General features: G+C 31.1%; 1 protein-coding gene across 1 annotated transcript in view; it reads right to left on the minus strand.

Annotated features, from left to right (window-relative positions):
- The window catches only part of LOC131845410 (potassium voltage-gated channel subfamily KQT member 1-like), a gene marked incomplete at its 5' end in the record, with an annotated part of 60,658 nt that extends 41,536 nt beyond the window's left edge, over positions 1-19,122 (minus strand). Inside the window, 5 exons of the mRNA XM_059194474.1 lie at positions 6,737-6,871; positions 7,686-7,859; positions 16,552-16,606; positions 17,599-17,970; positions 18,982-19,122. Coding sequence (XP_059050457.1) covers positions 6,737-6,871; positions 7,686-7,859; positions 16,552-16,606; positions 17,599-17,970; positions 18,982-19,122 — 877 coding nt within the window. The remainder of the gene's footprint in view (positions 1-6,736; positions 6,872-7,685; positions 7,860-16,551; positions 16,607-17,598; positions 17,971-18,981) is intronic.
- Positions 19,123-23,866: the final 4,744 nt, after the last annotated feature.

The following is a 23,866-nucleotide window of genomic DNA, read 5'->3' on the forward strand; positions in this document are numbered from 1 at the left end:
AACATTATTACAAATTCTTTTCATGGCTAGCTTCGTTCTCACGAATCCGTTCCTATGGGTATATTTATATTTGTGAGAAAAAAATTAGATAATGTTTATGTGTAATTCGACTACACGTCACTTATTCTTATTTTAAAAAATATACAAATTATAGAGTACATGTACTAAAAATGAGCGAATAAATAAAATTGACTTATGTATACATATATCTTCTTGGCAGTTTTTAAGATTTAGTCTATCGATGAATACGGATTCAAAAGAAGTAATTTAAGGATTGCATTCTCTGCTTACACTTATAAAGAAGGAACTTATCTAACTCGCACGCGATCGTGAGAATAATGCAATTGCGGTTGCGGGCATACATGTATATATATTTATGTATTTCTAATTAATACAAATTTATTTACTTTTACTTTAGAAAACTAAGAATATGAGTACCTACTTATTATGTTACAAAAATAATACTAGTTATATTTGCAACTAATATCACCGTTTATATTAATCTTTATATACAATGATGGTATAAAACAACGCACGATGTACTATGTGATGAAAGTTAGAGGAAAGGGTATTTAGATTGAGCGTTCGACCGTTTATCACGGTTCGTCGACGTTTCCCATTTTGAGAGAAATATGTTGTGTGCCTTTGGAAAGTAAATTAAGTATATTTCTTGATATAATCTACAAATAGGTATATGTAGTTGTATCATATGCATATGATTTCCTTCAGGACAATTATTTCAAATGGAGTAGTTAGTCAGAGGCATTGTAATCTGTCAACGTTATGATAAACGTAACACTTGACATGATCTCATTTCACGTATCTCGATTTAATTTGATTTGCCATCGATGTTGCCACTACACGAGTGTCAACCACAAATACAAATTGATACCCAAATCCAATTTTTTTGGTGTCCACCTGTTTGAGTTATACACACACACATTGAAGTCTCTATTATTGCATGGAACCAAAATATTTATAATTGAATGTATGAATATATAAATACGGTACATAAACCAAAATAACATTTTTTACAATTTTTGTCTGTCTGTCTATTTGTTCCGGTTAATCTTTGAAATGGCTGGACAGACTTTAACGGGACTTTTTTGGCCTAGCTGTATATAGCTGTGTATAGTTGTAGTAGCTGATGTAATAAGGAGTACCTAACTTAAGCTACTTTTAATTTAGAAAAATCTTTTATTTTAGAAAAATAAAGTTAAACACGGACGAAGTCGCGGGAACAGCTAGTTTTAATATATTGTCCGTTTTTCCCACTGATGTCGATATATGTATATATATTTTCTAATCGATAATTTAAATTCCGAGTTTTTAGATAAAGTTTACGTCGACGTCGGGCAGACACTTAGCAGTTAATAAAATAGCAGCAATTAATAATACGTAAATTACCAACAAAATGGTAATCGTGCTTGAATCGATGCACATTTATATAGAATGAGAACTTTAGTACTTTACTACAGAGGTCAGTTATTATCAATAAATGACATCAAGGAAAATAGTCTAGTTTTTTATGTCGTTATATTTTATGTGTCGTCTATCCTTAGCCATGCCCCATAGTAATCTGAATTTTAAAATTAATTATTTTTAATAAAACTATAAGACTGTGTGCTGTTTTAAATACTTTCTGTGTACAGCGCGGTGATTGATCAATTGAGATTATCATCAAGTATACTACATCCGTCGTGTAAGCAATTTCCTTGTCTATAGGGGAATAAATAAATACTCTATATGTAAGCCTCCTCTAAAAATGTAGACCTATTCTAAATATTACCATTTTGATTTGCAATCGTCCTTCTAGTGCGTTCTCGACAGTCCTCGACCGACGTCCCCACTTACATTTGCTTCTCTAAATACTCATCGTAAAACCCAATTCCTTATTCTTTTGCACTTTCGTATTGGAAGTAATGAAAGCAAATAATTTCTTTTCTGTTCTACCTAAAGATTGAATTTAGATATTTCGAGACTTTTCTTTCACTCCCAACAGGTTTATTTTCGTACAGTTACATCCAAACCAATAATTATAGAGCAAGTATTTAGATTTCTGTAGTCTAGATAAATAAACATAACGATAATTCTGTAAAATGAAATATTTTCGACAGTTACATGTTATTTACAAGTAATTCATGCCGGCAAGCAAAAACAATTTTTGTTTCAGTAGTATATATTTAATGTGATACACAAAAAACGTAAATTTTAATAAGCTACCGTTATATTATTTATTATACACAGAGTATTTAAACTTAGTAAAGTTCAAGCAGTTTATTTGTTTTAGATAAATAATATTAAAAAAGTACATGCACATGAACATCAGAATACTTTTTACGACGAATTACGTATCTGTATCGTCATACTACAACCTTAAAGGAAACAAATATGGTTTACTTTTTTAACAACTAACTTGTTGGTTGTACATAGGTACAGGTTCATACATGTCAATTAAACTTAGGAATATTTTATTAGATGTATTTTTGTAAGTTTTTGTATCTGTAAGAAATGTATGTGTTTTTACACAGACGAAAAAACAAAAAATTATTTATATTATATGCTATAAATATAAAAAACTTTACAAATATTTTATAGGAGAATATACTCTTGAGTATTCTATACAAAAGTTATCTCTCAGGTTAATTAATTTGTTATTGGTATTTCTGTAGAGTCAGAGTAAATTTTATTATATTCCATCAATTGGACAAAGTATTTTCTGTCTGCCAGATACGAACGACTTTTGTAGTAAACTATTAAGCCACTATGATATTTTATAATTAACGTAATTTTTTTTTTATATTAATGAGGTATGTATGTATGTATGGTATGTAGGCACCTGGTCAATTAATTACATTGTATAGATTGACTGCAATTGCAACTGTATAGTTTTTTCTTTGCGAAATAATCATTTATAGATTTAATAATCATTTATAGCTAAGTGTTCGTAACAAAGTACCTACAATTAAAATAAGAACTTCCTCGGAACAGGAAAATCGACGATAAATTGTATTCGTAAATGAGATAAATAATATGTGTGAAAAGGGGTGTCGCGTGAAAGTGACATATAGTGGTTAGTATAGGACCTCCCATAGGGGTGTTATAGATTTAGGTATCTCTGTGTTGTGGCCAGGGTCGGATTAACCATGTCGGGGTACGTTGGTAATGTTTTTCGGGCCCCCAGAGAGTAAAGAGGTCGTACAAATATATATTTATTATATATATATATATATATATATATATATAAATTTACGCTATTTAACTTAATATTATATAACTAATAATATTGCCTCATATTTTACACAGATATTATTTTGCACAGACTATCAAACATATAAATAGATTATTTTTTAATCGGAAAAAAGAGTATTTTATACGTTGTCAAGACGATGACGTCGATTCACGACGGCAGTCTGCTACGCTAGCGTCAATACCTTTACCCAACAGTATTCTTTATAAAGGTATACAGAAAGTTTATACTATATAATATCACTGAGCGATGATATATATATTGATTATAAAATATTTTTTAAACAGGGTCTTCCAGCCGTTTTAGATCAATTTTTCAAGTTGTGAAGGCATGTAAGTAGAATTCAATTTTTTTTTATTATATCAAAATAGACTACGTATCAATATTAAATGATTCCGTTTTATAACTATGAAATATTTAATCTACCATCAGCATGCGTCGAAAAAAGTAATATTAGAATATCTGTTGCCATTAAGGATATAATAAAATTTTCACCGTATAAAATGTTTTCATTTTCTTACATGAGCTCTGGCTAATATTACTCCACACCTTTAAATTAATATTAGTGATTAATTTAATGTTGTGGAAATTTGCAAAATATTGCTTATTGTTTGATTGATCTATATTTCATAATAATATTAAATAAATAAATATAATATATTTTTTATTATTGTTGCAAAAGCACAATACTTTTCCGATAATAGTACGTTTAACTTATAGTAAGATTCATGTATTCATGTCGAATTTAAATATTGTCCCTATTATCGACCAAATACACATACAGAACATAAACTTTGTACTTTCACATTTAATTTTATCACTTAAACCCTACCTACTGATAATTTTATGGATAAGATAAAACCAATTCAAGAGGACTAGACCCCGATTAGTGAGGCTAGTTGCTTAATTAGTTTTGGCAAAGGATCGAGGATAATGCTGATTAGTAGGATGAATTCAACATACCTACTTAGATAGTAATATAATTTAATTAAAATATGTAATTAGTATTTCTATAGATTTCTATATGATATAACAGAATACGTTTGGTTTTGTATTATAACCTGAATTCATTAAATTAAATTAATTTCTATGACTCTAAGGCTATGAGGCTGAGTAGGTATTACGGAAATGATTTTTGTACTAAACGAGACCTGTCTCAAATACATAAGTTAAATAGACAGTAACATTCTTTATCCAAATAAATCCAAAGAAACTTTGCTGTTGTTCTGTAACTATTGAAAATAAAAGCAATACTTTGTTTTAAGTGAACAGAAAATAAACAAAAATATAATAATGGAATGAAAGCCTGTTGAAGCGGAGCAATCCGTCTCATTGAGTGACGAATCACTTCAGGCGCGGTAAGCTCTCTGAGCTTATCTACGAGTAGGTACGAGTGCGTCACATTCTGTTAACTGTGCCGGTCGTAGATATTAAAATAAGTATTATATAACATTTTAGTGTGTATTCCTATGTTACTTAAAATATAAGATCCTAGTGCATATATTATCTACTTTAGGGCATACTTTGTTTTTTTTATTTGTACCATAACAAAGGAATGTCATGGTAGCTTTAAATTATGTAATTCATGCCAAAACTTCTTTACTGCATATACATAGGACCTATATTCTTATCAAGATACCAAGGCAGTTCATTGTTCTTTTGAATATATATTAAAGACCGAAACTGTAAAATTTTTGAGCATGAAAAAAATAATGGCATTGGAGATACGAAAGTTTATAATTATCGCTAGTTATTAACATACATATTAATATAATACCTATTCGTCATTCTAATTTATAATAAACAAATTAAATCAATGACTTTCTATCAATTTACTTTACCGTGTACTTAGGTGTAAAATATTGTAAAATAATATTCTATATAAATAATTTATTATAATGCACGTATATCACATATATTTCTACTGAAATACAAAATGGTGACGGATTACGAATCCAATATGTCACCACCGTTTAAAAGTTTAAAATAAATACATACGCACAGCGATTAATAACAAGAACCGAACAAATGAAATAACTGAACTTTGGTAAAATGTATGTCACAAGAAATGTGATGGCAATAATAAACATAAATTTAATAATAATATAAATAATTTATAAATAATAATAATTTAATAATCCTATAAAGGAAGGATATATGTATATGTATTATACAATATGTATTCGGAGTCAAAGCGCGAACAGCTTGTGTCTGAAATCGAGAGTACTCTCACCAGAGTCACCGATTGGGGGCGATTGAACTTAGTTCAATTCAACCCTACCAAGACACAAGCCTGCGCGTTCACCGCTAAGAAAACCCCTTTTGCTGTGGCTCCGCAATTCCAGAACACGTCCATTACCATCTCTAAGAGCATTGGGATTCTCGGTGTCGACATCTCTAGCACAGTTGAGTTCCGTAGTCACCTCGAAGAAAAGGTCAAGCTGGCGTCCAAGAAGCTCGGTGTGCTGAATAGAGCGAGGCGGTACTTCACTGCGAACCAGAGACTTCTATTGTATAAGTCGCAAGTTCGGCCGCACATGGAGTACTGCTCTCATCTTTGGGCAGGAGCACCTGGATACCAGCTCGGTCCTTTTGACTCGGTTCAGAGACGTGCTATGAGAATTGTCGATGATCCCAATCTCTCTAACGGTATCGAACCACTTAGCTTGAGGCGAGACTTCGCATCGCTTTGTGTGTTCTACCGAATATACAACGGACTGTGTTCTGATGAATTGTTTGACATGATGCTTACGGCTACCTTTTACCATCGCACCGCTCGCCATCGACAGGGAATTCATCCCCACACGCTGGAACCTAAGTGGTCTCGGACAGTGCGGTTTCAGAGGAGCTTCCTCCCGCGTACACTTAGATTGTGGAATGAACTACCTGCCGAGGTTTTCTCGAGAGACTACAGCATGGGGGTTTTCAAGAAGGGTATATTAAGGTTTCTTAAGGGCCGGCAACGCGTATGTGACACCCATGGTGTTCCAGGCGTCCATAGGCTACGGTAACCGTTTACCATCAGATGGGCCGTATGCTTGTTTGCCACCTAAGTGGTATAAAAAAAAAATGTATAATATATAACTCTTTGGGAGCAAAATTTAAATATTGTGAGGCAAACTAACAGTTCGCTTAAATAAAACATACGTATTTTTTTTTATTATTCAAGTACAAATTAATTAACAAAAAGATTTGTATTGTTCTCAACAAGATATTTATACCTATAAGCAGTTTTTTTTAGCTTAATTTGTAAGCAATTCTTTATATACATTAACTTTGAAGGTTTTGTCTGAATGTGGAGTTCATTCTCAGAAGAGTTTATTCTTATAAGATGTATTCTCATAAGAGAGATGCTAACTCTTATAAAACGTATGCTTAAATAGCTAAAGGAAAAAGTATAATAGTTAATTAAATCTGTGAGGATACGGTATTTATTTAGGGGCTATACTAATTATTTAAGTATACTGCTAATAAAGAAATAATTACCTTAGAAAGAACTCGATAGCAAACCAGATTACAACAACAGTTTCCATGTAAAACAGAACTATCCCAGCCTTCGCCTCGTATTCTTCGATCGTAGAGAATACAGACAGCGACAAACACATGAACACCATCAGGAACCTGCATAAAAATACAGACGTATTTATTCAGGATATTTATGAGTATTACCTACGGGTAAGAAAGTAACGCTTGACTTTGTTAAGTCTTTTCATGCTATTTAGGGAAAGTTAAGTAGGTAAACCCTAAAAATAACGACTACCATTTGTGACGTAAATTTGCATATGAAATCAACACAAGAATAAATCGATCGTAAAAGTAATTATTGGAATTAATTTAGTTTGGGCGGAGATAACGTAGGTATATAAGTCGAATTAAGACTCTCTTTTAGCAGTTAGAAATAAATACGAGAACACAGTATATATGTGTAATGAGAGAGCACAGTACGACAGCTAGTAAACTTTAAACTCACAGACCGACGGCTTCAAACATTTGTTGTGAATGTAACAGCAAACAACCTCGTGAAATGCTCTTTGCAGTGAAAATCAAAATTAAAATAAGTATAGCGTATTCAGATTTATTGTTACAAATAAACGATTGTATATGAAGTTTTTCGCTCTCAGATAAAAAGTCATTTTTTTACATGAGGAAAGGCGAGAACCTCATAGACTCAAAAATAAAATGGCAATTATGAGGAAGAGGAGGAGAATTAGCATAAATCTTTTAGATACTGTAGGGAGACAAAAAAGTAATACAACTAATATGGCAAGTAAATTGTGCTTGTAAATTTGTGCTATACATAAATTTCTAACCGTTATTTACATTAATCTCGACACAAAGTGTTTTGTTATTCTTTCTGGTAGTTGATAAGTATCACGAAAACAGTGTTGTTTACAAATAGAAAAAGTGGGTTAATGTCTCGCTGGAGAAGACTTACACAATCATATGATACAGGACAGCCTTTACACCCCTGGGTCGTTCGAGGAAGTTGTAGAACTTGGACTGTAGACGGCGATATCGCGCGTCGCGTCGCGTGGCGCGGTAACTGAGCGGTTTTCCCAGCAGAGACATCCGAGGCGTCGCCAGCCGGTCGCCACCACTCTTACTCTCACTGCAAAGATTGATACGGACACATCTCATACCTTATATATAACACTAGCATATTAATACATAACTATTGGACATTACATTTTTATCGTATGCTATTTTGTCATATACTAAAAAATTATTTTCTTGTTATACCTAATTGGTTTCGTTAGGTCATTCGTTTGTAATACAATTTAAACAAATAGATTAGGTTTCTAGAATTAAAAAAACAATTAAAAGTTAATGTTTGTGCCCATATATATATAATAGTTGTAATAATTTAAATAGTGAAGTTATTTCATGCTCTTAACTGAATCTGTTGGTCATTTGCAAAACATTTTGTTATGTAAATAAATACATATACGAATGATAATCTTATTTAATTTCTATTAACACATACTCGGACATATATATATTTAGCCTAATTAAACAATAGAAAATATTTAGGTTAATTCAGTACTTTGGTTTATAACTAACATATTATTCGAGTATTGGAAAATACTTAGTATTTTTGTCAAATTAAAAAAAATCATGTATCGAACTTATAAGTAAGAATGTATGCCGAATACAAGTTTATATTATTTCCTAATAAAAATATAATTTATGATGCTATTGTTTCTTATGCACTGCATTTTTAATGAAGTTTAGATGGTATACATTAGGAAATCAGTTATTTAAAGCAGGACCGGAAATAATTAAGTAGGGTCCTACTTTTTAGAAAAATGGACAATACACCGTTCAGTTTTAGTTTTTTTTAAATGTCTCAGTAAATAAAGGTTTAAAAAAAATATGTAGCTATCTTTTAAATTACTATAGCATTACAGTATTTTTTTGTTATGCCTTTAATAGAGTAAGTATTATATGTACCATATACATATAATACTTATTCTATTAGACGATACGGTTTTTCCAAGGATGACGGTTCACGCAGTATTCAGTAAATTATTCAATGGTAGATTTAAATGTTTTCATTATAAGTATTCTTTCTCTTGCAGGCGTATTCTAAAAAGACGAAGTACACGAAATATTCTTATTTTGTTACTACTCGGATAGTACGAATAGCACGATACGTCGGTCTGTCGGTATCGGATTACTTATTTAGTATATACAGTCAGGATTATGACAACGCAGAATACTGTTTATTATTGTAAACGATACATACGTGATACTTTTACCGGCTACTGACTATGTAGGTACATTTTATATTGAAAGAATTAGTCACTGCCTCTGTAAAGATTTAGAATTACGATTTAGATTTTTTAATAGGCATATACAGGCAAATAAAGAAGAAAAATAAATTCCATTTTTTACGACTAATATGATATTAATTGTATATTTAAAAAAAAATGTTATACTTCAATAAAGTGCATACAAAAATATTTAGATAAGTAGGTACACAGTCTTGACACAGGTGGATTATCTCTAATAGATATTGCTTGCAGTGACAGTACATCTATTTTGAAAACTGTTTAACTGAAGATTATTCGGGAATGAATGTATATATACATTAAAACTTCTATTGAATAACGAGCAAAATATACATTATCGAAATATTCATTTTATACACACGTTAGGTACATATGTTAGTTTTGACAATATTTCAATGTACTACAATACATAATGTTATGTTAGTCAATGTAGACTTAGGTCAACAACTCGTTTATAATAATAAATGAGGCACATAATTATGTATTGATGGTGTGATTTTGTAATATATTGATTACTAAGGAAATATGTATTATTTATGCCTTAGCGATGGCACTAACTTGGATTTTTCATATTATCGCTTATATTTATAATATTATTATACGAGGACAATACCGTAACAAATAAATACTGTAGTTTAAAATTTTGTCGATAGGGTCGCGTCAGTACGAATGTCTGTCGGATTTGTGAATACGAGCTACAAGTGAGCTACTGTGTGAAGATAGCTATTATGTTGTTTATGGTTTTCACTTACTATCGTAGGCACTTTATTTCACTTTTAAATTAATCCTGCCTTTAGCGTATATACCCATATAGTTATGCGTAATGAAACGGTGTAACGGTGTGATTACTTATGTAAATAAATACTTTAAAGACACTCGCTAAGCTAAGGAAAATCTATTCATAAAACATAACTTAAATTGAACAAAGAATGTAATGTTATATAACGACAGTATGTTTAAATGTGGATAATTTAAGATATGCTTTATTATGTTATACAGAATTATACATTGCCATATGATTACGAATCACGACTAACATTAAGAGTTCCAAATAGTATAAAGAAATAAAAAATAGCAATTTAATATGATAGGTAGGATAGGATAGACCTATGAAAACTTATGAATGAAAATATTCACAATTAAAAATCAAGGTATTAGCTATAATTGTGAATATTTTTCATTCAAAAGTTTTAATGCGTCAATTATTATAGACAATTAGTAGCAAGGTATCTACAAAGTTACGATAGTTCTATGAGTACATATGAAGGTTACGGAGTTGGTCGTAATGGGTACACGAAGTCGGAACACAACACCGCTGAAATATAAATACAATTACAATACAATTTGTTTTTTTAGAACTTTTTAACATCATTTCTAATCCAGTGCAGTAGTTTCCGAGACTGCTTCAATTGCGATTCGATTCCCGCATAATACAAGTTTGGCATTACGTAATGCTACGTAATTTGTGTGTCTGTAACTTACAAGTCCATACTAAAATAAATTTTGTACGAAGTATTTTTTTTACTCTGTGTTTGTCATGGAAATTTTATCAATACTGTTTAATTTAATATCAACATACTTTACCCATATAAATAACAAATTACCTATTTTGTTTGTATATTTTATACAATCATTTCGAACTGATTGATATACGTCAGTCTACCTATATCAACTTTAGTAAATTTGTAGTATAAAATTTTTACGGTGCTCATAATTTATCAAAACTTACGCAGCAATTCAATAGCATCATAAACAAGTTGTTGAATGAGGGTGCAAGGGTAACATGTCTGCCAAAGTTTCGGCCTTAATTATTCTCACGCGTTGAATATGGTATTAGGTATATTATGTCTATAGTTAGCTAGCGAGAAACATTGGCGTTATGTTAGGAAGTTAATTTTCTTCGGCATGATTTGCCTTGTGCAACTGGTTCATTTAATAAGGGTTGCTATACAAAGTAGGTGGTTTTATTTTACAATATTGACATTTCTTAGAGATATAATAGCTTTTTCTGTGATTCAATATATAAGTAGGTTATTGTAGCGTTAGCTGTTATTCACAGTTTAATTTCATAACATACATATGGGATGACATATATACATACATTTGGAAGCAAATACGATAAAATAAATATTTAATACATGTTTCGCTGTTGGTTTTGAAGTAGTCAGTATTAGAATAATATTGTTATGTAAACGAGATTGTGCTAGTTCATAATGAGTCAATAGGTATATATGTATGTATCTTGTATATAGTATCATATTGTTTTATACACGGTTTTTATCAAATTTAGGGCCCAATATTTTTTAGTATTTGTTGTACTCAATCCATTATTTAATAATACAAATAAGTAGACCAAGGTAGATTAATTTATTGCATTTTTAATTAGTTTAAGCATTTCATTAGCTTTCTAATAATATGCGAATGTAGTTTTTCTTATTTGTAGCAAGTACATATGCAACAACATATGTTTTGTATCACAAATAATATGTACTTATGGCCAGGTATTGCTAGATACGGTTAGTTTTGTACATTTATAGTAGTTTAAATGAATGCTACACTCTATTCTTCTTTAGTCTTAATTATATATAATTTTGCCTATTTAGGCTGTCAAGTAAAGCATTATTTATAATAATTAACACGCATTTATTATAAAAAATGTTTTATTTTGTGTATTTAATTATAGATTTTACGTATATCAACGTAATTTATATGAAAAATATTGTAGTAATATATCTATAAAGCAAGCTTATTTTAAACAACAAGAGATTTGTATTATAGACATATTGGAGTACATGAGTGAATGAGTTAATAGATAATAGTAAATTTAAAAGAGTACCCGCCAAATGAATTTTTTTTCCATTAGTTTATACATTTCCTAACGAATGTAACACGAGTGTTGGTGTTACAGATGAAAGTCATTGTTTGGAATGTTTTGTTTGTTGTGGTACAATTCACGATCGTAAATCTATAAGTGAAAAGATTTACAGCAATGTTACTTGACGTCTATTTCATAGACAATGTAGGTATTATCTTTTATAGTTCCTAATTATTTATTTAAATTCCTCTAGTTGTTTTTGTGTTACAGAATGTAAGTACAACTATATAGTACTAAAACTCTTCAATCAATGTTCTACTTTAACAGCTATAAGGAGGAAGTAAATAGAAACCATAATATGTTACGTCCAATTTAATAAATGTACAGTCAGTCAACACGACTATTAGGTAAAGCTGTGTTTGTTATTTATATAGTAGCCGTAGCTACCTACTTAATTTAAATAATGTTAACGGATAGGATAGACATAACGTTTTCTAATGTTTAATAAAATTCCATCATAGCCATAATGGGCCGTCAGCAAAAATAATATATCATTTTGTGTACCTTACAAGATGTACGAAGGTATAAATAATTTATTTTATATTATTGAACTAGCAAACAATCTGACGGCCCACGTGATAGTAAGTGATAACAGTCGCATATATACATACATAAACATCACTAAATGTCACGTTATCATGTGACACCTATGATTCTAGGCGTTGCCTTTTCAGAGCATGTCTCTTAACCTGTATGCAATTCCCACGCAAAATATTTTTGATCTCGGTAAATTTTAACAGAAAAACAGTTTCAATAATGAAATACCTATGTTTTTTCCTTCGTAATTGTATTATTTAACCTTCGTATCTGCCATATTGGTTTTATAACCAATGTGGCAGTAGATACCAACTAAAATGGTAGACCTTTTCAATTAAGATTTCACCGAAGTATGCTCAATTGGACATTCGTTTCTATAAGTCTTGCGGAAAGTACAATAAAATTGGTAAAAAAATTAAAATTAAAATTATTTTTATTCATAGTAGGTCTATTACAGACTCTTATGATACGTCAAATCCGTCTGTTCGGAATGATTTAGAGATGAGAAGCACAGACAATAAAATTAGCTCGTATTATTTTCAAATAAATGTTGTACGTTTATAATAATAAAGTATTATCTCATACCTACTGTCTATTAATATGATATTTATATTAAATTTTAATTGAGATTGAATTCTATTGGTTTTGTCATATTAAGTAGGTATTTAGAAGTTATGAAAAAACAATAAACACCATAATAACAATCGTCTTTAAGAATTCCTACTTTCTGCATAATCTTACTTTATCTGTGTACTGATATAAATCAGTTCGTGTAAAGCAATATTCATATTATTATATTATACTAGCTGACCCCGCAAACGTTGTTCTGCCATATAAATTAAAATCGCTATTTAAAAATAACGGTTGATGCTAGAAGGGCGAAAATTTACGGTTGTATGTATTTTTTAATGCCATCTTCTAAATTAATATAAATAAAAAAATTTGCCCAAAAAATAAAAAAATAATGTTAGGGGTGGAGAACCCTTCACTTAGGAAAACTTTACTTTACTCACTTTATGAAAAATAGATAGTAGCCGATTCTCAGACCTACTGAATATGCATATAAAATTTCATAAAAATCGGCCAAGCCGTTTCGGAGGTGTATGGTAACTAACATTTAGCACGAGAATTTTATATATATCTAAAATTATACTTATAATGTTTACGCACATTTTTGATACTTGAAAACTAAGAAGTAAGGTAATACTGGTAAAAATTCCGTCAGATAATTAGGCATTCCAATCCGTTAAACTGTTTAAGCAATTTTAACAAATATTCAACGATTGTATAAACTTCTATACTTATAAAGTATCTATAAAGGTAATACGATTCGACGAATAAAAGAACAGAATCATATATTTATCATGATATCAGGCTGAATACTTATTTAAATCGAAAATAGTGAGGATCCGTTATATCAGAATTCTAGTAGAATTCTGATATAGTAGTTACTCTGATATCCTGAAAAATATCTATATGATTCTGTTCTTTTATTCGTCGAATCGTATTAACTTTAACCATAACAGTAACAGTTGAGAAACGGCTCTATAATCCCAGGATTATAATCTTGAGCATATGTTATATTTTTTAATATATAATATGACGAAGGACGAAACCGCTTGGGTTTGGCATAATTTTTGTATTTATACGATGACGTCCCGTGCTGGCGTACTCACGGCGGCTCATAACTTTGTGAAATCAAATTTGTGGTGGTGGTGCCAGAGTTCGTTATCATGAAAGTAATTTTTCATAACAAAAATTGGCTCTATCATTCTCTTTCTGCGTAATGCTATCTCAATATAATTACATACGTTGAGTTGTCATCTAACCATTCCTAAAACACTAGACCGATTTCGATAAAATATTGTGTGTAAATTTAAAATAAACTCCTAGATTGTTTGGAAATACAATTGGACTCTATAGATGGCGCTGCTTTACCGGGCATATAACGCTTGCTGCCTCTGTTAGAATTAGTATAGGTTTAGCTTTGAATAAGTACACCTAATTTTTATATTTACTCTCTCAAAAGATTTCATATGTAGGTATTTTAATCTCATTTCAAAAGCATAAACATACCTAGTTACATTATAACATACGATGACATTCATCCTGTCATAACTATCTTCAAAGTTTGTAATTACATCAGTTACAAAAGATGCTAGAATCAACTTGATATATCCTTTGAATTGTAGTTTACATTATCTTGTAAACAGAAGCGTATATCATAGGAATATTAAATGTATAGCTCATATGCATACTTCTATCATACTCATCATTCTGGTTATAATATTTGTGAGAGGTATTTATTGAGTACACATTGTATAGTTATTCTACTTCTCTGGCTATATTTGCAAAGAGCTCCTTCTCTTTGGAAAACAAGTGAGAATGTTAGGAAAGCCCAATCCCGGCAATGCTAGTGGTATAATATCTGTTACTTAGCTGATGAAAAAATGAAAATGAAAAAAATGTTTATTTCCTTAAATTAATTTTTTTTCATTTTTTTCAATATAGTTGCCAATAGATATATTTTTTATATATTCCAGTAAAAATATATCTATTCGGTTTTGATTCCGACACACGTCACGCACGGTATCCGCACACTTAATGACCGCAGTTAAAATTATTAAATAAATAATCATGGAGAGAAGTTTAATACTTTATCACCCGTAATTCAAATCATGATTCAACAATCATTATTTACATATTCGTCAATATTATAGGAGAGAATCCTGTCTAATATCTTAAATAATTTGGTAAAATAAGGTATGGAATTCGTACCTAAGATATTCTAATGGGTGCTTCATGAAGATTTCGACACAGATAGTTAGAATTGGTACTGAATAATGAAAAATGAATTTCAGAAAATAAAATAGTTAACTATACCATTTTTTTAATTTAATGAACCTTGTTTAATAGTTTGGCGCAGATTACTAGTTCACGAAGAGGTATACCATTGATAATAACTCGGTCACATCGGTTTCACGTTATAAAATTCACACGGTGTAATTATGAACTCACAAACAGTAAGAAACAACTGCAAGAGTTCCGTGCACGTTGTTAGATGTTTGCTTCTGTGTTATAGAAACCGTACTCATGAATAGTGTGCAGTATTGTGGAGAACGCATTGCATGAAGGAGTTATGCAACCACGTTATGTTATTATGATGAAAGTATATAAACAGCAGGTAAACCGAGTATTAAAAAAAACTCCTATTTTTATACAATTAACCTGTAAAATGGTCTACTACTTAGCAAAGGCCAACTCTATTAATATTTTTATTCAATCTTTTGTGAGCAAACTAGCAAATAGGACAAAATCATAGAAATCAAGTTATGAAACATTTTCCAAATTGGAGTAGTTAACGAATAGAACTTAAAAAATAGAGTGAAGTATGTAGTTTATATAAAGTAGAACTTAATTCAGTAAATTGAAAAACCGACGAATTCAATGTGTAACATAATAACCAATTAAAGAATATTTTGTACATTAGTTTTGCCTTCTACTGCTCATAATTTAGTGACGAGCAAATATCACTTCTGCAATCACCTAACTTTATAGCGAAAATAATTGTAAATATTGTAACGATAAATTATCCTTACAGCAAAAAATGTAATCTTATAATATCTTTGTATAATGTAGTCTTATCTACATTTCGGTTGGAACAATTTTAAAATACAACGAATATGAATGTTCCTTAAGCAAATTTGCAATTTTACACTTGATAAAACATAAAAAAATATGAATTTCATTAAAGTTAATTAAAAATTGGTATTTTTCTTATAATTTTAGATTACAAAGATACACGTAGCTGTATATATTGTATACGCAAGACACACGAAATAGATACATTAAGTTTATTATAATTATGTACATGATCACTGCAAAGTTATATAATATGCTAGTTTTTTAAGCAAAATTACATTAAATTAAGTAGAAGATAGTTCTAAGTTAAATTAAGTCCAAAATCTAGCTACTGTAGCAAAAATTAAATCAATTAGTAGGATTAGGTTACTTTTAATAAAATCAAAACCAAATAAATTATGATCTACTAAGTACTACGAATTAAATATATAAATAATATTGAATGATTATATTACCTATGACGTATAGCATCTTCATGTGCCGAACACGCCTGGTCGATTTCATTTTCACCTAAACATTTGATGCCAATGAATATGTGATATGTTATGTTTATAACAACGATAATTTTATTCATGTTGTATCTATTGTATGAAGTGAAATGTGTAACATTGAAATCGAAATATCGCTTGTTAGTCGCCAAACCGGCTTTTGTTTGGGTCGCTTCGATAAAAACAAAGAGTCTCTTGTCCTCTAGCTTATAAATTATGTATGTTTATAAAAGATACGAAGAGAGTCACGTATTGGGTTGGTATGTGTGTATAAGATTGTTGCAACATGACCCAGGTTAGATACTACACAATTTGTTCTCCCTCGGGCTAGGTATAACTGTACTACGAGGTCGGCAGTATATGAGGTTGAAAGGTCAAACTTAATAACAACAAATCGACATCCCTATATAAGCAGTATATTGGCAGATTTCTAGGTTTCATTTTAACTATGAAACTTAGATGATATTAGTGAAAGTATACAACGGTGTTTTTCGTCAAACACAGTATATTAAATAAATAATTAATGAAATATTGTAGTGATGGACTTGTGTTCAGACTACAAGTAGTGTTTGTTGTTTATGCATTGTGAATAGGAAATTGGCATGGTCGCGGCGGCGCATCACTGAAAGCACTTTTAAAACAGCGTACTGTCTTATTTTAATCACGTAATGTAATGCGAAAAATCTGTTCGACCCAACGCTACCTACTTTTTTAATAGTAAACTATCGATCCAAATTTAGAAGGGTACTTTGTACGCTATTAGTGAGATTATAGGTGGGCTACCTATTAGGTAGTGATTTTATATAGTAGAGATATAAACACAATGAATTCAAGGAAACATGCTTTTTCAATTATATTATTTACTAATTCCATTATAAAAATGTTCATAAACGACACGTACTGGACGGCAGGTAAATGATGTCGTGCAAAAATCGACACACCAGACGTTACTTACGTACCTTAAAATTCACAGCCAATCTAAACAACTGAAAACTGACATCCATAAATATTTACATTCCGGTAGACGTGGGACGCGTGATCGCGTGCGTTTCTGTGTACGGTCTCGAGGAGCGCGAGCTATAGGCGGCGGCGGATTCGGGGCGGCGACGGTGGCGGTGGTGGCGCGCGACGCGGCGGTAGCGGCGGCGGCGGCGGCGGCGAGCACGCGGCACGTGGACAGCGGCCCCGGAGCGCCGGCATAATACCCGGCACTCATGAGCTCGGCGCGGCTGGGGCGCGGTGCGCGACACGAGGCGCGGGCTGCGAGCGCCGACTGACGCGCCCGCCGCCCGCCGCTACCACCGCCGCCCGCCGCTACCACCGCCGCCCGCCCAACACCATTCGCGCCCTGTCCCCCGCACTCCTTTATTTCTAATTGTTGGCCACCTCCGACGAATCAGGTCATCGTACCTGCATTTAAATTTACCCTGAACAAAAAACCCGGTTATAATTTGCATATTTAATACAATATTCGGCTTTGTTTGGAATTAGGTTATGACGTTTATAGAAAAGTAAGGCGAAAATCTTAATATTTTATTCGGACACTACCTGTGCTTTCGATATTATTTACTTGATAAATAGTATTTAGGAAATTTTTGTAATTTCTTTTTGATTTTTGTAAAGATTTTATGCTTTTAATGCTACGACATTTGTTGGGAAAAAAGGAATTTTAACATAGAAACCATACGATTTCGTCATGCTTTTATGACATATTTTGTTGTTCAACAAATCCCTACAAATAAGTGATGAAGAGGGTTTTCATCATTCATTTATAGTTTGTTTAGGGTAAACTGAACTAATAAGATTGTGGCCAAAAATGACCTGTTTGAAGTATAATAATGATTATTAATAGGGGATATAAAGAATTTATGTTTTCTGTAATTATATTTTTCTGTAATAACCGTCGTACATGAACAGTATATCACGATTATCACATTATCAAGTGATCACTGCGTTTAATTTATACGTTGTCATACCGCGGACTAAGATGTCATGCTTCCACATCATGTAATTTTATTATCTCCTTTTAACGGACTCTTCTTCACGGTCATTTTTACATTTTTTTTATTGTTATAGTAGTATAATTTACTAATTAAATGAAAAATACATTTTACCTATTTACCGGTAACTATTTGAACTTGTATTTATCGACTAGTTCATTTAGTCAAAGAACAAAATTTAATTAACAATTATTATGTAATAATTGTTAATTAAAATTATTCTTTATATCAATTGATTAATGGATAAACTACTAATAAAACGATCAATTTGGATTCAAACAGAGCTAGTAAAAAAATTGCAGGCCATTATTTCTTATCCTAGTAAACACTGTTTTATGCCGTGAGTTCAACCCGCGTCCCGTGGTAATATAGTTAAATATATATAAGTTAAATGTACGAGTAGAGAGCCGTACAAAAATAAACCCAACACCACCAAGTTTTACCTCATCAGACACTGTAAAGTCTACTGGTAAAACTCTACGATGAGACAAATTTTCACTCCACCTCAAGTAGTCCATTAACTCCGCCCCAGACGACCCTGCAAATGAGCATTTTTCAATACATACAATATTGGTCAACTCGCTTTAGATAAGATAACTTTCATACCACATATCCAAAGACGAGTCCGTAACGGTGTTATTTTTTTTACTGAGGTGGCTCTACCCCTTTCTATACAACCATAGTGAATGCTAAATATAATATCACTTATTAACACTACTTTTAACTTTATATTATCAAATAAAACAAACTTATTCAACAAATAAATAAATGTAAGATTATTAATACATTTATTTATTACAAAAAAGAAACTGTGGGAATAGCTTTCAATAAATTCTGTGGATAATTTATTTCAATCTTTATTTATGCAACGAAAACCTCAAAAGACGTTCACTGAGCTTTTCATTAGGTACATATATTACACATTCAGATTTTCAATGTGATTTTATGATAATAACAGAGATTTTTTCAGGTTAATATACCATATAAATCTACTTTAGGGAATATTTTATTTCATAAATATTATTTTGCAAAGGTAGTTATTAATAATCATCTATACGATTCTCAAATAATAGCTCATCTCATCTACATAAACAAGATCATAATATATTTCATATTTACTTGTAAGTATATATTATTGATCTTTCTGCAACTTTGCTTACAACTTGCTGATATAAAAGAAAACATACAGGTCTATTTTCTGAATACACACAAACCATAAAGGTCACGTCTGTAGGTGAATGAATATTTTATCAAAGTGCTTGCTTCTTGCATAGACACATCCATGGGATAACTTTGACCGTTGTATTAATATATTTACCTAACATATTAATTTTTTATTATTTTTTATTTCTTTAATTTTACTATAAAATATGTACAGTTTTTTATTATGGGCGAATGGGAGTATTTGAAGAAGCCCATTTTCATATGAACTGATTCTCTCCGATATTAAATTTTTATAGCGCAGCAATATACTTGCCTATTCTTATTTTATTAGAAATATTTATTCTGCTTTAGAGCAAGACTTGAACCTAGTATTATTGTTTTCGGTTTACTTGATTATATAAAGGTATGAGTAAACATATCAATATAATAATTATAACTACTTAGTTTTGAACATGACCCAGTGTTTCATCCCCCCGACTAGATGATTGGAATCGACTGAAATATGCAAAATCTGCCTCTACTACTAATCTTTATTTAACTAGTTAAAAAAGTATATTTTTATTTTGTGTATCACTTGTGTATAAAAGCAAGATACGAAAAGTAATATATTATTTATCGTTCTAATATTGATATTCGTTTATTACTGAATAACTTGAGTCCGAATAAATAAATTTTCATGTTTAATACACGTTATTAATTTATAAAGGGGGTATTACATACACATCACTGATCATCCCATAAAACATACAAGATTAAAATTGCAGATTATTTCCGTGTGTTGACGGAGTAAGAATTCAGATTGCAAAAAGCTTTTACATAGATATGTATCTAGAAAGATTCTTTATAATTTCTTGGTTTTAATAACTTGATGCTATGTACAAATTTTTATACTAATAAATTCCACGATTGTAGTACTTTCTGAAATGACTGTAGAATATAACTCGCCGTAAGCGTCTATGGATACGAACTAGGCTTTATGACTGAAGATTTAATTGTTTAAAGTTGAGATATAGAACTGGCAACACATTAGAATCCGGGTGTTAACATCCATTTGTTATCTCCGTGGTGCTGTTCAATGTAGGTATATCAGATGGTTGCAACGCTCGCGCGCTCTTAGATATCAATTTCTCTTTGACTTTTCAGCTACATAAAGAACACTGAGATACCAAATTCTTTTGTTTTGAATATAAGGTTCAAAAGAAAACAAAATCAAAGGAACACAAAAGCTCGAACGAAAAAAAATTAAAAGAGAAACCATATCCACTGATTTCTAGAAATGCAATTTGAATGGATTTGTTTTAATTAAAATTGTATTTCTTTACATAACTATGAAATAAAGTATTGCTAGCGTTTATAAACACATTGTTTCACGTTTATGTAGAATATACGTGTATAGTTATTTAGCTGACAGTGAGTACTATCTACTATGTATAAGAAGAATCAGATAATGCGGAACGGAGAAGCCTCATGAGACTAGCCTACCAGGCTCTATTGTATGCGACACCTCATGGGAATATATGCCTACAAGTAAAATATGTGATAGGATTTATCTCCTCTTTACAGATTTTTATGTATGGCTTACCATTTATTTTACAGTGTTACCTTATGTTTATAGAAATTAATAATAATCAAAAAGATATAAAACATATAATTGGTTAACAATAAATAAAATTAATAAAAAAAAAAATTGAAAAGTAGTTAAACATTAAGATAGGTTAAATTATTAATTGTCTATACAAAATTTAAACCAAATTTAATTTTTCGCACGAGTGTAGATGTATTACATATATAACCTTCCTCTGAAGGTCACTCTATCTATTAAAAAAACCGCTTCAAAATCATTGCGTAGTTTCAGATTTAAGCATACATAGGTTAAAACAGCGACAGCGACTTTATTTTATACTATGTCATGATGTTTATGAATAGGTATCTGATGTATACGGTATATTTATACTTACTCACTCTAGATTCCTCATTTGCACTTCTAGGCTTACATAAGTACATATATTTTTTATACCTTAATATAAAATTTTATAACCCAGATTTTACCTCGGTAAGTGCAGATCTACTTATTATGATCTGATCCGAACGGATATTAGTAATAATAAAGTTAAAAAGCACAAATATTTCACATTTTTAACCTCAGTAACTCCTCGTAATGGATACGAGCGGAGAGATCTTTTTTGATATGTATCCTATCAAGTACCTTGAGGGTCCCCTTTTTAACTATCGTAACATAGAAAATCGAGATTTTAAGGTGGGTGGTACCATTTGAACTTAACGTCCATAATGGTAAAAGTATTAACAGATGTCTTTATAAATGAAAGTAATAGATATATATACAAAATTACAACGAGGTTGAGTATAGGTATTAAAATTGACGGCAAGTAATTGATTGAAGATTATTCCTGCGCAGCTTGCGGCTTAGTGATTTTATTACTGCCTAGCGGCGAACCGTAATTTCCTCCGTATTGATACGATGTGGTTTCACTGGCAAACCTTTTTCAACATTTGGTTCCTCTCTTATTCTATTCTACTTAGGGTACTTCTCACAATGCTCTTTATGCACGTAACACTAATTCACATGTAACCATATATTTTCTTAACTGTTCGCTGAGTCTTTTGCTACGTACATACATAGGTATATTTTCAACTATAATCAGTACGTAACGAGAAATAGTGAAGTAGTACTTCGATAAGTTGAAAAAAATATGAAACCGATTACACTAGATTAGTCCGTATATTTCTTGCGGTACGGATATGGACCCTGCGTGAAATCGAGAGGGAAAAAGATAGACGCTCTGGAAATGTGGGGCTGGAGAAGAATGCTTCGGGTATCTGGACGTAGAGTTTGGCCAGAACTCTTAATATCATATCAGCAATAACACAATTCTTTCAAGTCAAGAACAGATAGGCACTATTTGAGCTTGCGTGTAACAGCTTGAACCACATCATCACTTAACATCAGGTTAGATTGCGGTGAAACGCGCTCAAATTATAATATATAAAAAAAAATCGCGCATTCTTACTTTCGTCGGTTACGTCTCACAAAGAAACGATGCATCCATAGGAATGCTTGTCATACAGGGTAGAGTTGATGGTACTAGACCCCGTGGACCCATGTACTGGAACGATCAAGTCAAAGCAGCAATAGGAGGTCCCTCAAAGAATGTACCAACCAGTACGGACCAATGGCGATCTATCGTATACCATAACATCAACCTCATATATATCACTACATTAATATTCCGGTACGATGCAACGTGTAGTAATTTAATTTTTATGCAATGCAATTAACTCATGTTTATAAATTGGTGGTACCTTCTAACTAGTACGTGTTTATATTTGTTATAAATTTAACAATAAATAATGTTTGCACTGGCATATGGCTATTATTAATTAAATTGTTGGTAGTAGCAATTAATTAATTTTCAATATGGGTGGTATTTTCAGGATTCTTTAGCTTAGATTTAACAACACACCCTGTGAAAATGTCTTCGTATTTTCTTCAGCAATTCAAAATAATATTTATATACATATATTAATATGTATATATTCCAGTTGCATCAAAAAACTAGTTTTATTGATAATCTATTATTTCAGCTGATAATTTAAGTTCCTCGAGAAGGAAATATTATTGTACATGATTTAACTAGACTTTCTGAAGTATATGTGTATAAAACCATATGTCTATATGGAATAGCTGCAGTGGTTCTGCCATTTCTATTTTTACAATTTTCCTAAGTGGGCCTATTACGAAACTATAGAAGTCTCGCTTAGTATGACGTACATAAATGAATAAATTTCCACATACAAACTCATAATCATAATAAATATATTAGGATATGTTATAGATGGACAGAGGTTACTCTATCGCCCCAATATTTGTACCATACTTTATGATTAAAATGTAACTAACATTTATAGTACTTTTTATTAAAAGAGAAAATTAATGAAAACAATTTAAAGTCGGTTTGCAAAAGTAGGCTTATTACTGTTAGGTATAGGTACATTACCTAATAATTTTATTGCCCCATTTTCAGGTAAACTCGGTTAAAAAAAAGCTACTCAGTATAAAGTTATGTCAAGAAGCGTGCAAAAGTGAACTTCGCGTTAAT

This window comes from Achroia grisella, unplaced genomic scaffold (genome assembly GCF_030625045.1).
Source record: "Achroia grisella isolate CSIRO2021 unplaced genomic scaffold, CSIRO_AGI_Agris_v1 utg4646, whole genome shotgun sequence".
Classification (NCBI taxonomy): Eukaryota; Metazoa; Arthropoda; class Insecta; order Lepidoptera; family Pyralidae; genus Achroia; species Achroia grisella.